Here is a 13,840-nt window from a genome sequence, read left to right as displayed (position 1 = left end):
TAAGAGCGTAGCAGTACTTCTAAAGTTAAAACTGCTTTTATGCTGGATGTTTTCCAAGAGAACAGAGTTTAATCATTTTGCAACACCCAAGAGTATATTTGTCAAGGCTTATATGCTATTTAGCTTCGGAATCAGCCCATGAGCATTCAAGAAAATGTCTCGCACATGTGTCTCAAAGGAAACAGACAGAAGTGCCAAGAGTTGAAAGACAACTAGAAGCAGCAAATTTATTTAAAATCAGAGTAATAATTCCTGAGAGAGGAATATGTAACAAACCGTATGCTGCAATTAGGGATGAACAATTTGCTTAAATTTGTTGTCTATATAAATTTAGCTTTTTCTAGGGACCCTTCTGATGGCTTCAGTGTGTTAAGACCTGTAAGACAAAAGTAAAATACTATCTCCCCCCCCACCCAATTAGATATTAAATAGCTCACAAGTTGCGTAAGAAAGCAAATGGTACATAATGATCCATATGACATGAATCATAAAGACAATGGAAAATATAAGTCAAGGACCATCAATAAAATACTGGAGTTTATTTATCCTGGGTCACACATTCCTCCCTAAACAGCAGAACATAAAATGCAACGTTTATCTTTGAAGCAGAGAGTTAGGAGCATGAAAATCCTGATCCGCCCACGCCAGCTCATACAGGGTTGTAAGCTATCTGTGCCATGCTATCGGCACATATAGAGGTCAAAACAAACCTTGCAAGCAAAATACAGGCACGTACCGTTCGTTGTGCTCCTGATAGACTAGTCTTGATTTCTCCAGGAGGTACTTTTCAACATAAGCTCTGGAAGGTAAAAATAAAAGCGTTATTCATTGACCCAACATTCAACTTAAATGAATACGGCTTTACCAGGAGTTTTCAGTCTTAGTACACCCCAAAGAAAGTTTCAGCCTTGTTTCACTTAGTTATATAAATTTCTTCCTAGGCAGAACAAACCCAATATTATGTTTGGCTTTTGAGGTTTTTTTGGTTTGATACAAAGCCAACACTAACTTGGATATGAAAAACATGATCTCAGATGCGTTAGCCTATGGGCAGGGAGCACAGAGGGAAATTTTGACAGCAACGAAGAAACTCAGATACCTATTTAATCCAAAGCCAGCAAAATAAAATTGCTTGCAGACCAAGATTTGTGCACGCAAGAACTGCATTTGGGTGCAAAAGTTTGCAAGATTAGATTTAGCTGCGGTCCCCAAATCACCGTTCCCTCTTGCAGAAGAGCCACTGCTCAACAAAACCTCAGGTTGTTAACTTGTGGCTATGGTCAAAAAATAAACAATTGCAAAAGCTACTTATTGGAGTTTACACATTATCCTAAGAGCCTCCATAATAAACATGCTTAATTTATATATTAAAATACTTTTTTCAAGCTTGCAGAGCTAAAACAAGCTTTAACAGGATTTTTTCTTCTAAACAATACCAACGAGTAATGACAGGGATTTAGAAACTGGAGTTATAATTGGCAGTTTTGATGACAGAGCTGTGCTCTTCCAGCTACAGGCGCCCAGTGACGTGGCACCGACATTAGCAGCCACGTGTGAATCGGGAAACTCAATGAACCTTGGGCATGGAGAGACAAGGAGGTGCCTCTACACTCGCTTCTCCACCACAGTCTCCAGACAGACCTATTCATTACTTGCATCTCAGTAATGCCCCCCTCCTTTCACTAAAAAACATAGAAAAATAAATCATTTGGACATGCTGCAGAGGTTTTGTGACAATGCTTATAGCAGCTCTTAGGAGAGCTACTGGAAATGGCACATCCAACCCCCACTGGGGTGATCTTGCTGGACAGGAGGAGTAAAGCCAGCCAGCCAGCCAGCCAAGCAGTACTATTCCTCTGTGTGATGTGCACCAAAAAGGTTTATTCTTGTTTATTCCCTGCAAGGAAGCTGACTAGAGTTTATGGATACTCCTTGCCAACAGGATTTTTTGTATCCCCTTTCTTATCTGAAACCAATTTTTCCTTTCCAAGCTACGCCATAAATTCTCTGCAGGTTCAGTGAACAGAAGAGAAAAAAGGTACCAGAGCGTCCCAGATCAGAGCTCCAGCCCTGGGAGCAAGGGTACATGCTGCTGTAAGACAACCTGGATCACATCCACCGCCCCTGGCATTTCAACCCTTCCCCTGTGATGTCTGCTCTTATCACAGACACCCACACACACCCATTAAAAAAAAAAATAAAAAAAATCACTCACGTAGTAATTCAGGTTGAAAAGGTTCCAGAGGTCATCTGGTCCAAACCAATATTTAAATCAGGGCAATTTTTTTTTTTTTTGGTAGATATAGCTAAAATGATATTTTGGTAAAACACACCCTGCTTAGTGCAAAGGTGATAATAAATACATGTCCCAAGAAGAACATACATCCCTTCTTGCAACAAGACAGTGAAAAACCCCACCAATTCAGGTATAAAAAAAGTAGATGTCTCCCAATGTTTTCTTTTTATTTACTGTTGTCAATTATGACAAATCTACCTTTAAGAGTAAAGAAAAGAGTTCTAGGAGTATGATTTTGTGCAAAATACTCATTTATTCATGCTACAGAGCCTGTACTTAGCATCCTAGGTAACATCATCTGAAATCTGAGACTGAATTTCATATACAAATACCAACATGCAAAACACCCAGGCAGAGACTGTTTGAAAGCACCAGCTCATGGTGCTTGAGATACAGCCTCATGCCACCACGCAGATTTACCACCACCCCAGTGCACTGTTGTTTTTAATTAAAATGTCTCCGATCTAGCTCTTCTGCAATTTTATGGAGCATGTCAGATGTTGAGGCTTTTGATCATCATATAGGACTGAGCAGGTTGCAAAGACCTTCCTCCAGAACTCGCTTATCACTCAACAGGACATAATAAATTCATACAGCCTTATGGGAACACACTTAACCGTAGCCATTGCTCATGCTCCATCAATTTTAAAGACATCTTCAAAGACTTCATTTCATGGGGCGGGGTTAGCTGCTACTAAATCTCTTCGCTGTTGCACCTCTTAAGTTTAAATCTGCTTCAAGTTTTGGGTCATTATATTCACAGGGTTTGTAAGCAAATATCCAACTGCTATTTTCAGCCTCCAACCACAGTAAAATTCCGATTTAGGGCTGCAAATTACAGTTATATTAACAAAGCAAATAATATGCAAAATACAGGATAACTGACTCGGGCTGTGCTTCAAATCTATGCAAAGTTTTTAAAAAAATAAAAATACTTGTGATCTTCTCTGTAAGACTATGGAAAAAAAACCTGTGGTCTCGTATGCCAGGAACGGCTCACAGGGTTTTTTAGGTGTCTTTATTTTCATAGAGGCAACACGGCAAAGCTCATCGCAAAGTACAGTCACATCGCACCATGCAACCAAAGACCAAGGAAGTTATTTTTTTTAAAGACAAAATATCTCTTATTTTATGGACTTGAGTATACAATGTTACTTGCATCTATCTGCCAAGTATAAATAGAGGCCACTTCCATCAAGCTGACATAGCATGCCAAGATAATATATTAAGGCATTTGTTGGATTCTTGTTACCCTGTATTTCAGTAGGCATTAAAAAAAAATAAAAAATGAGGCTTATCCTTTTAAGAAAGCTGTTCACCAGAAACAAAGAAAAAGAACATCAGATTTGACGCAGGATGAAAAAACAGCGGGAAGGTACACAGAGTACCCAAGCTCATTTGAAAAATTAATGGAAGCTATTTGTGTGATACTGTTCTGGTGGAAAATAGGAAAGGAAAAAAAAAAATTAAAAGCAGTTCTCTAAAATAACAACGAAGTCCCAGCAAGACATCTCTTAGCTAGCTGCAGAAATTATATAACCCCTGGAATACCACTTCTACTCTTCCTTTTTCCAACTGAGTTAATTAACCTGCACAAAAAGCAGAGTTAACAAAGCCCTGCTCATCCAGAGCTAGCCAGAGAGAAACCCAGGCTTCGGTAAGCCCACCCAGCAGGTTTCATCCATAGGCTTCCAACCACGCAGCACTTCTGCCGCAGGCCACCCTGGGGGAAGGAAGGTTTGAGTTGCAGTCCCACGAGCTTTGGGTAGCAGAAGAGATGTTGAAATAAACTGTGCAGAACCACGGTGGAGACAACATCTCCTTGCAATGGCCCGGGAGAAAAAAAGAGGCCCTAACTGGTCAAGGGGTGGGTTAAAGAGAGACTCCATGCTAGGGGGGCAGCAGCATATGGGGAATGAGACAATGATGAAAAGTTCGGCTGCATCCCCTCTAACACCATTCAGGCAGCTGGAGATCAAACCCCCCCTTGGCTTTCTCTTCCCAAGACCGAGCACAGCCAGGTCACCCAGCCTCTATGTCCTGCTGTGTGCTCCAGCCCTCCCACCCATCCTCGCCAAAACATTCCCCTTTTCTGCCTTAACTGCCATCTTAAGAGGAAAAGTTCCATTTCAGTTTAATTACAAAGTTGACATCATTATTAAGGAGAGCTCAGCTGGCTTAAAGCCAGCTCAGGTGTAGTCTCACTTCAATGTGCAGCTCAGACATGCCAACATTTTCATACAAATGGATTTAAATATGCTAAAAAATATATATTTTCTTCCCCTCCATTTTGGGAAACATACAGGCCAAAAAGAATTAACCTTCTTTTCCATGTACCCTCTACAACAGCCTATTTAGTCAGTTGTGCATGTAAGAGTATGTACAGCATCTCCAACCTGACCCCCACTTACCCTCGCACAGTGCCAGTCTCCTGGTAATTCACTTGAATAAATTTCCCAAAGCGACTCGAGTTGTTGTTATGTGCTGTTTTTGCATTTCCAAAAGCCTGTGAAAAAAGAGCGATACCATCATTAAGTCTGAAAAGCCACTGCCTCACCTTATTTATATGCATGTCACTAAAATTAACTTTGGGAATTTTGCTGTCATTGTATAATTACTAAAAAGCATATGGTGAAAGTTAGTTGAATTGTCTACAAAATAATACAATGAGCTTCTGGAGACCATATCCATTTCCAGTTTGGTATTCAGGAAGGGCAGATAAACACTGCTTAAAAATAAAGCATTAGCCATACAAGAGAGATTTAATATTTGAAGTTATAGTCTATATTAAGTCTGTGCTTTATTCATTTAAATAAACATAAAAGTACGCTGCTTGAACAAGACTAAATTTTAATGAGCTAGAGAAAGCTGCTTTTTAATTATATATGGAATTAGGGGGGAAAATGCTTTGAAGGCTACCCAGATGTTAGACAATGTCAAATATAGCACCCGCATAACAGCGCATTTTCAGCATTTCAGACACTGTCGTTTTCAATATGCTGCTGTTGTTCTTCCAAAATCAAAATGCTTTTAAGTCGTTATTATGCAAAGCTTTTATTAAAACCCTGCCTTACCAAGGCATGTAATAGAAAGTCATTTACTGCCATTTAAAAGAAATCTCTGGACAGAAGAGCTATTGGAAACCTGTAAGAACTACAGCTCAGCTTCCCTGAAAATGGATATTTTCAATTGTGCCTAAATCACTTCTATAATAATCTGGCCCACAGTGACTGAATCCGTCAAGTTGCCAGGTCCAATTAAGGTTTCATTTATTAAACCAGTTTCATAATCATTCACCTTTTCTTCTAAGCCAAACTTATTTAAGGTTATTATACACAAGATAATTTCTAAGTGTTTTTTGTGTATAGACATCTGTATTGAGGCTTAATATCAGAGCTCAGCTCCAAGCTCCCAACAGATTTATTCCCTACTCAGCTATTTATTAGAAAGGATTAAAAGGGCTTTACATCTATAATCTGAAGGTTTTCAAATGACCTTTCAGATTTAACTTTGCAACTAAAAGCAAAAAATAAAGGTCAAATTAAACAAAAACTTGGTGGAAAGGCATTCGACATCTTCAGTACCTGTGTGATGCATACTGTCACATCTACTTTTACCTTCCCAGGCAGATTATTTAGCAATCTAGTTAAGATTTAATGATTTAAGAACCAAAGAAGGTTTGCTAACAGAGTAGCGATGTGATCTTTCTCCCCCTATTTGAATACAAGAATTTGTTTAAACTCAAGCTGTTGCATATGAATTCACCTTAGTTGACTCAAACAAGTTCTGGGATATCTGAAACCTGCTGAGCAAGCAGATTATCCTTGAGAGATGACTTCAGACACACAACTAAGGAACATTCCCCTGCAGAGGTTTCACATCATTTCAGGTTGCTCACATTGTGTTTTCTGCTTATTCCACACCCCCCACCCCCCCACCCCCCCCTGCATCCAGCATCCCTCCCCTCTACCCCACCCTCCAGCAGGCATGGAAGATGCCCACATCTTCAGGTGACCACTGAAGACCCCAAAGCCCCTGGCAATGAAAATCCAGGCATCCTCTCCCCGAAAACAAGCATTTTGGCATTGAAAGACAGGCTATTTAGCATTCCCAAAGGACGTACCTGTCCTTCTTCAGCTATTTCAGCAAGCAGAGACACATCAAGAAGTTTATACGCAGAGTATGTTGATATTCAATAAAAGCTAGTGCATCACCATATATTTAGATAGTTGGTTTAAATTAATTACATTACAAGCTCTTCCCTGCATAAGGACCACCCATAATCTAAGACTTCATCTTAAGGCAATAAAGATAGATTTTCTATATACACAATTAACATTGCTCACTTGAGAACAAATGCGCCAGCAGCAGCAATATGAACATGAACAGACCGAACAGAAGCCCTATTTTAATCATCTTTCCATATAATTTAATAAAGAATTTAAGCAAAAAACAGAAGTATTTTCTGGTTCAGTTCCCTGTGCTTTTATCTTAAGTAATAACTCACAGAGAGAAATAAGGTCTGTTTATTAAGATTTCTTTGGGAAAACCCTTGTCCAGGAATATTTTTTTTTATTCTGTAACAAAGAACATTTAAATTCAGGAGAAAACATTTCAAATATAGGAGTGGGGAACGGTGAGAGTCCTCTTTTTGTTTTAACAAGCTTTTTTCTAGATTAACACGCCAGACCATATTATATTTTATAACCCAAACACCTACAGAAATCATAACCCATAATTATCCCTCTTTCATGCATTTTTCTTTATTGCTGATGTAAATGAGAAAGCTCCTTGGATCATGTCCGGTTAAAACTTCAGGCTGACTCGATGGCAAAGGCACACTGGTGAAGGGCCAAGAAGTAGCTAAAGAAATGCCTGGTGTTTAACTTGAGACAACTTAATACATTTTTGTCCGGTTTACTTACCATGTTTCTTTAGCAGAACTATTGGGCTATAAAAAAAAGTGCTGTTAATTCAATTTATGCATGCCTAATCTATATATACTTGAACAGAACACCATGTCCTTCTGCAGCCAGGGCATAATATAATAGTTCAGCCTCAGAAAACACAGAGTTACAGCTACTTCCCTAAAACAAATTATCTTCTGTTCGTATTATTTCCCTTTACTGACTCATTGATTCAAAGCTGCTGAGCAGCTCAACGGACAAAACTCCGTAACAGCATTCCTAAAATTCTCGGGGAGACCAAAGCTTTTACTGGCCAGGGCTCAACATTTTGAAGGAAACAAAATTCAATACGTTCCTCTGTAGGGGCTGAGCATCCCTCTGGACCTGGTGCTGGTGATTCAACCATTTAGAGAAGGCAGAGAAATGAGCAGCTCCATTCCTCCTGCCTCCTACAACCCTCCTGCACAAAGAGACGCTTATTGTGGACAGCAGGGAAAAAAAAAAAAATGAAAAATAACAGTTTCAAGGCTAAATACTTCACGTTTCTCCTCGCCTGATCCTGAAGGCTCCTGGTCTCTTCATTGTGGACTGAATATTAATGCAGTCTGGATTAGCCACAGATTACAGCAGCAATATTTTAACGTCTTTCCTGAAACAATGTTATTTTCCAAGCCCCTGCATCTAGGAAAACACACAGTGATTTGTTCTCATTTGGCAATAGAATGCTGTTATATAGGTAATCCTAACTGAATGTCGTTCCCCTATAGAATAACAGTGGTATTCTTCCCTAAAGTAATAGCTGTGTTTGCCTATAGAATAACAGTTTCTGCAGTGAAAGTACCAGTGGAAATACGTGCCTTTGCTTACATATTTAAGGTCCCCAGCCCTGCCCTTCTCAAATGAGCCTCTAGCACTCACCTTTAGAGGGCAAAATAAATATATCATTTGGTCTTTGCTATATAGAAAGAGAAATGTATTAATAGACAAGAGTTTTTAAATGCTTTCCCATCTACTTGAAATGTAAGTTTAATTTTTTTAGAAAGCTATACCATGAATATATCAGAAGAAAAGCAAACTGCTCAAATCTCAATATGGGCTATGACATTGTGGACACTTATATTAATGTTATATTCCATTGTGGGGCACTGAAGAGACTGGGAGCAAGATTTAGTCATGCTCATTTATGCTAGGGACAAGAAATAGGTCAATATCAGACAAGAGACTGCTGGAAGGCTTGTATTCCCTTGTTTACTGTGAATTTTGGAGTTCATGAATCAAATATACTCATAAAGCATGAATGACTTGTAACTGTATAAGCAAGGTGGAAACTGAAAGCATTAGCCAGCAATATAGCAGCCAGGGAAATAAAACACTCGTCTGAACTTATACAACTGAAGAGAGTATTTGTGAATTCAAATCTTTGCATATATAGGTGCTGGTAAAAGACAAGAGGCATGCAGAGTCCATACCATGCCCAAAAAGCCCAAGCCCTAATGCACAGGGACTGCACTGAAGATGACAGCACAGAAAAAGTCCATTTATCAACAAACGACATAAACACAAGGCCAGGACCAGAGTCAGATGGATGCAACACAAATGTTGTAACAGCGAGGATGCAATGCATGTGTGTCAGATGTGCATTCACATGCTTTACCTACAGCTTCTGTTAGAAAAGCCCAGAGTATGCTTCCACAAAGAGGTGGTGTTAAACATAATCTGTAATTTATTTTTAGATTTGAAGGCTACTTTTCCCAATATTCTATACATTATGATCAATTTTTTTATTTTTTTTCACAAATACCATTATTCCAAAAGTAAGAAAAGACAGAGGGGAAAAAATAGCACATTGAAATTTTGTAATATTATTGTCTCTTTTTATTTGACCAGGGCATTCACTGGCTTTTTAAGTAATTCTTTTTAGTTACAAATTCCTTTCTGCATCTTGAAATGTAAAGAGCTAGATGAGAACCATCTTTTTTGCTTGTTTTCATTCAACTTGCAACCAAGCTCCCAGTACTGTTCTTGTGCTGTTATATTGCTTTTAAATAGAAATATATTGAATTATGGCCAGAACATAAAATGCGTCTAGACTACTTAAGTTAAAGCCTTGCTAAATCCCTTCTCATTATTGAGTTGCCCTGGGAAGTATTTTTTTTTAAATCCGCAGCTCACCGCCTGATAAAACCTATCAACCTGCATGCGGCTGCTAAAACTATACCACTTTCACATGCATCTCCCAATTTTTGTTTCCATACGGAGCCCTAAAAGCCACCTCTATGCAGCAGGGACCATGACACCTGAATAAGCACCTAAATAGTATTACCAAAGCCAAAAAGTATGACCTGCAATTTGAATTGTTGCAGGATAAAATAGCATTTATGTGACTCCTTCAAGATACTGTTCTGCACAGCCAAGCAATAATACTGAATATTTTGTTTCTAGCAGTTAAATGCAAGTTCAAGTGCTGACACCTTGTTCTATAATTCTCTTGTTTGTGGCTAGATGTTCTGTGCTGCCTAACAAAACCGTCGACGCTTTTATGGTAAAAAGCGCCAACCACAAAGTATTTATAGTGTTCATGCAGCAATGCTTGAGCAGAGCTCTCACTGAGAATGACCTGCAACCCTTACCTGCCAAACACCAACCTTTAAAATCTTTTAAATATTTCTCCTTCCTTACTCTTTTCTTCAACAGGCCACTGGAGCACACTGCAGAGCCAAACCCCAATTTTCCATTTCAAACCACAAAAATGACAAAGCAGTTTAAACGTAAGGTCTATAATATGACACTTCTTGGGTTTGTGGTTTGTTGGGGTTTTTTGTATTACAAGTTGATGTTTTTCTCCAGCATTTTAGAGAGAATTTCTCCAGGCTGTTGACATGAGATGACTTTGAATGGCAAGTAGGAGTTTTAAAAGACTACATACACACATATGTATCTAAAATCTGCAAGTCTCTCACACATATCAGGATTTCTAGACCAATTCACTTTTCTAAGGTATTCCCCCTCAGCGTAACCCCCCCCCATTTAGTTGATAACCCCCATGCATCTCCTCATTGGCAATAGCTACAACACACAGAAGGTTGCATGAAATAAAACAACTCTATTTTTAAAAGCAAGGTATTTACGAAGTTCCAGCTGCTGCTGTACTACAAGAAAAATTAAAAATATAAATGAAAATAATAATTTAAAAATAATACTAGATCTGTGCTTTCCTTCCTTGCAATACAAGTCTGTTGCAGGTACAAGAAATCAGAAGCCCTCTAACCCCTGTAGGCCCTCCAGCAGCTGGAGGGTCAAAGGTGCTGGTGATCTGATTCACTGTGGGAACACAGCTCCCCACCAAGCCAAGAAACAGCAACTGCTCTGGGACAAGACGTTGAGCCACTTGATGTGCTTTGAGCACGGATGGACCAGATGTCCTCTGGAGGTCCCTGCAATCCTCAACTGTTCTATTTATTTATTTAAATTAGGTTTCAAGTATCTAGCTATCTTCCCCACCATTCTGGTGCAAAGAGAACAGGGACATGAAAGTCACGTCTCAAACACATTGCCAAGAACAAAATCCAATCCTATGCTAGGCTTGGATAGCAAACCGCAGCAGAACATCTCTTCTATGATGTTTGCTTTCTGTAGTGTCTCCAATTCACATGGGTTTTTGCTTACAAGCTTCTCAAAACCATGTAGGTTTCTGTTTCTTCCTACAAAATTAGTACACATAGCTTTTTAAGCTGGCACAGCAACCAAAAGACATAACCCTGACCTTTCCTTGCTTTTCATGCCCCACCACAGAACCTTTCAAGTACACAACCTGCAAATACTTGAGATGGGGCAAGTCCAAGACACCTGGGAAGTGCCGATGAGATCCTTCCTCTCCCTCCTGTCCATATGGACCTTATGGAGGACAGGTCCATACAGACAGGCTTGCAAAGACTGCTCAAAGGTCCAAAACCACATTTAAGGGGTCTCCCCACTCCAAACAAACATATAATTTGTTGCATTTATGAAGGTTAAACCCCTCTTCACTCCACTGTCAATGATGGCACACCCTTCACTACGCAGAATTAAACTCAGCCATTCTTTCAATATAGGCACATCAAATACCTTGTTTCAAAATTACAATTACTGTATGGCAGCCAAGTGAGTTCTACCATGTTAACAGACATACCTTTTGTAATTTAACTCATGTATAAAATAGTACTCTCATGATACAGGCTATGAAACATCTTTTTTAATTAATTTGTTGTTTTTGTTACAGATAGTTTATGCCAACTCAAAATGTCTTACCATTGTAAAACATCTACACTAAATCTACCTGGCCACACCAAAACTGAGACTGCTCAAGGGCAGCAGTTCCCCCCTCCACTGAACAATGTCACCATCCCGGGAGAGAGCTATTAACCAACGAATCTTTTGCAGCCATTAGGCTTAAAGTACAGGGTCAGCTAAAACCATCTGCCTTTGTGCATTCAGAGTTCACACTCCTTATACAAATACAGGACAGCGCTGATGTGGATAAGATTTTGGGGTTAATTTAATTGACTAAAAGAAGTGCCAGTGTATGTAATGAAAATATCAAGAACGCCATTAAATACACTTATGAAGTAAAATGCCCTAGACAAAGTACTATAAAAGTCATTACAACATGCACTTGTTTGGGAGATTTAAAGCTCTGCTGACGCAGGTGCTCTATCAGCTATGTAAGAAATAGGATTTAGCATCTGCATTCCTGGCAAGCGCTTTCAACGTTGGCAGAGAATATTACTCATTTTCCGATACTCAAGCACGGGATCAGGCCATTGCAGCTTCTTCCTTTTAAGCCATGCTCTGGAAAAAAGGAATTACCACGTAACCACGACGCCACAAAATAAAACCTCCAAACCAAACCAAAGCCTCCTACCTAAGTCCTCTTCCTGAATGGGGACAGTTTTCCTACGCAAGTGCTGTAATGGGAAAAAAAACATGGCTAAGCTGGCAGACAGTCATCGGCAAACGCCAGTACAGATGGATCTGGAGGCAGAGGCTGCCAAATCCATAAGGTCTGGCTCACATCCCTGATCCTCTGCTCATATGTTTATTTTTTTATGCGTAGGGTGGATGGCCCTGGGAAGAGCAGCCAAACGCACATGTTTTCCAGCAAACTTGCATACATCAGCCAACAAACGCCTTGGTAGAAAAAAAGATCTTCAGCCCAAGTTCAGCTTCAGGTTCACAGAAATATCCCAAAATGAAGTTGGGAAGCTCAGTGTTATTACTGTGGTCTCTCCAGCCCAGGGTATGCTTACAACTCCCAAAAGTTATATTCTGCAGCCAAAGAATAAACTTTACTACAGCAGATGCAGATACAAATGTGTGACAGGTCCCAGGACCAAGCAAAATCTCCTTAATTGGCACTTCAATTTATTTTTTCATACTGATAGAGAAATAAGATAATCAGAGCAATAAAAGGACCAGCTGAAAACAAGTCATGGCTTAAGGAAAAGATTTTTACACTCCCTCAGTAGGCAACACAAGTACTGTAAACAAGCACTACAGCAGAAAGAAAAAGCACTAATAGAATATTGACAGATAAAACCCCCTTGATCTATATTTAAAGTAATTACCAAATAGGTGATATTATATATTACGACATTTTTCCTCACCTTGCATCATCTGTTTTTGCAGAGCTAGACTAAGTACAGCAACACATCACAAAGAGCTGATGCTGGAATTAAAAATTCTCTGTAGTTGCTAGAAATAACCCCACAGCGTATCAGGACCACAGCCGACTTCCTTTATTTAAAGTCTTACGGCAACCAACACGTCGCTCGAGCTGAGCAGATGCAGCGCGCACAGCCCCAGGACTGGCCTTTTTCTCATGGCTGAGGCTTCTGCGCCTCCAAAGCTGCTGACCACTCACGTCTCACCTGCTGTGAAGCGAGAAGGTGACTTCTCCATTTCAACAACCAAATGTTCACGTGTTTCAGAGCTCTGCAGAAGACTGAGGTAAACTGCTGCCTCCAAAGCATCTCCCACAGCTTTTCAGCAGACTGAGCGCTACAGGCAGCTGTAAGAAGGCAGTTCTCACCCGCAGCTTCACACACTTTCGAAAGGAACACTGTTTGGGTCTTTCTGGCCAGGAGCATGTTGTCTTGAAAACACTGATGTTTCAAACGATACAACACAGCATCCTAAACCAAGCACTGTTTTTTAAGACATAATTTCATTATGCAAAAACATCCATGCAGGAGACTACCTTCCCTTAGGCCAACATTGTAGGACAACACGTTTTGTCGTATGCGATCTCTTATCTCTGGCGCTTTCTGACAGCCCTAGTAGCACTCTGAAGTGTTGCTGAAGCTGTGACTCACTTGTTTTAAGAGCTGGTGATGATGACAGGCTGGTATCGCCAATGGCTCACTCAAGCCCAGGCTGCAGCTCTTGCTGCAACACTGCTTGCTTTGGGTGGTGGAACTGTGGACCTTCAGCCAAAGGGCAGGTCTGAAAACAAGCCATCAAAGTTTGGGGAGGTCTTCTTGAAGAGAAGTATCTCCAATGCAATGCCAACCTCAGCTGGAGCCCAGAGCCTCTGCCTAGAAATGAAACATCACCCACCCGCAAGAGTCTCATCCCTTGGAGAGGCATTTCCACCACCTTC

The 13,840-nt window shown here is 40.1% G+C and overlaps 1 protein-coding gene across 10 annotated transcripts in view; it reads right to left on the bottom strand.

Moving 5' to 3' along the window:
• MYO9A (myosin IXA) overlaps positions 1-13,840 on the bottom strand; it is a 184,152-nt gene that overhangs the window by 114,481 nt on the left and 55,831 nt on the right. For all 10 annotated transcript variants that reach the window (XM_056346113.1, XM_056346117.1, XM_056346120.1 and 7 more), the window contains 2 exons: positions 4,708-4,802; positions 737-799 (listed from right to left, as the gene is read on the bottom strand). In XM_056346113.1, the coding sequence (XP_056202088.1) occupies positions 737-799; positions 4,708-4,802 (158 nt within the window). The remainder of the gene's footprint in view (positions 1-736; positions 800-4,707; positions 4,803-13,840) is intronic.

Source organism: Falco biarmicus, chromosome 7 (assembly GCF_023638135.1).
Source record: "Falco biarmicus isolate bFalBia1 chromosome 7, bFalBia1.pri, whole genome shotgun sequence".
In the NCBI taxonomy this organism is placed as follows: domain Eukaryota; kingdom Metazoa; phylum Chordata; class Aves; order Falconiformes; family Falconidae; genus Falco; species Falco biarmicus.
The sequence above is the reverse complement of the archived record's forward strand: the minus strand, read 5'-3'. Positions and strand labels throughout refer to the sequence as shown.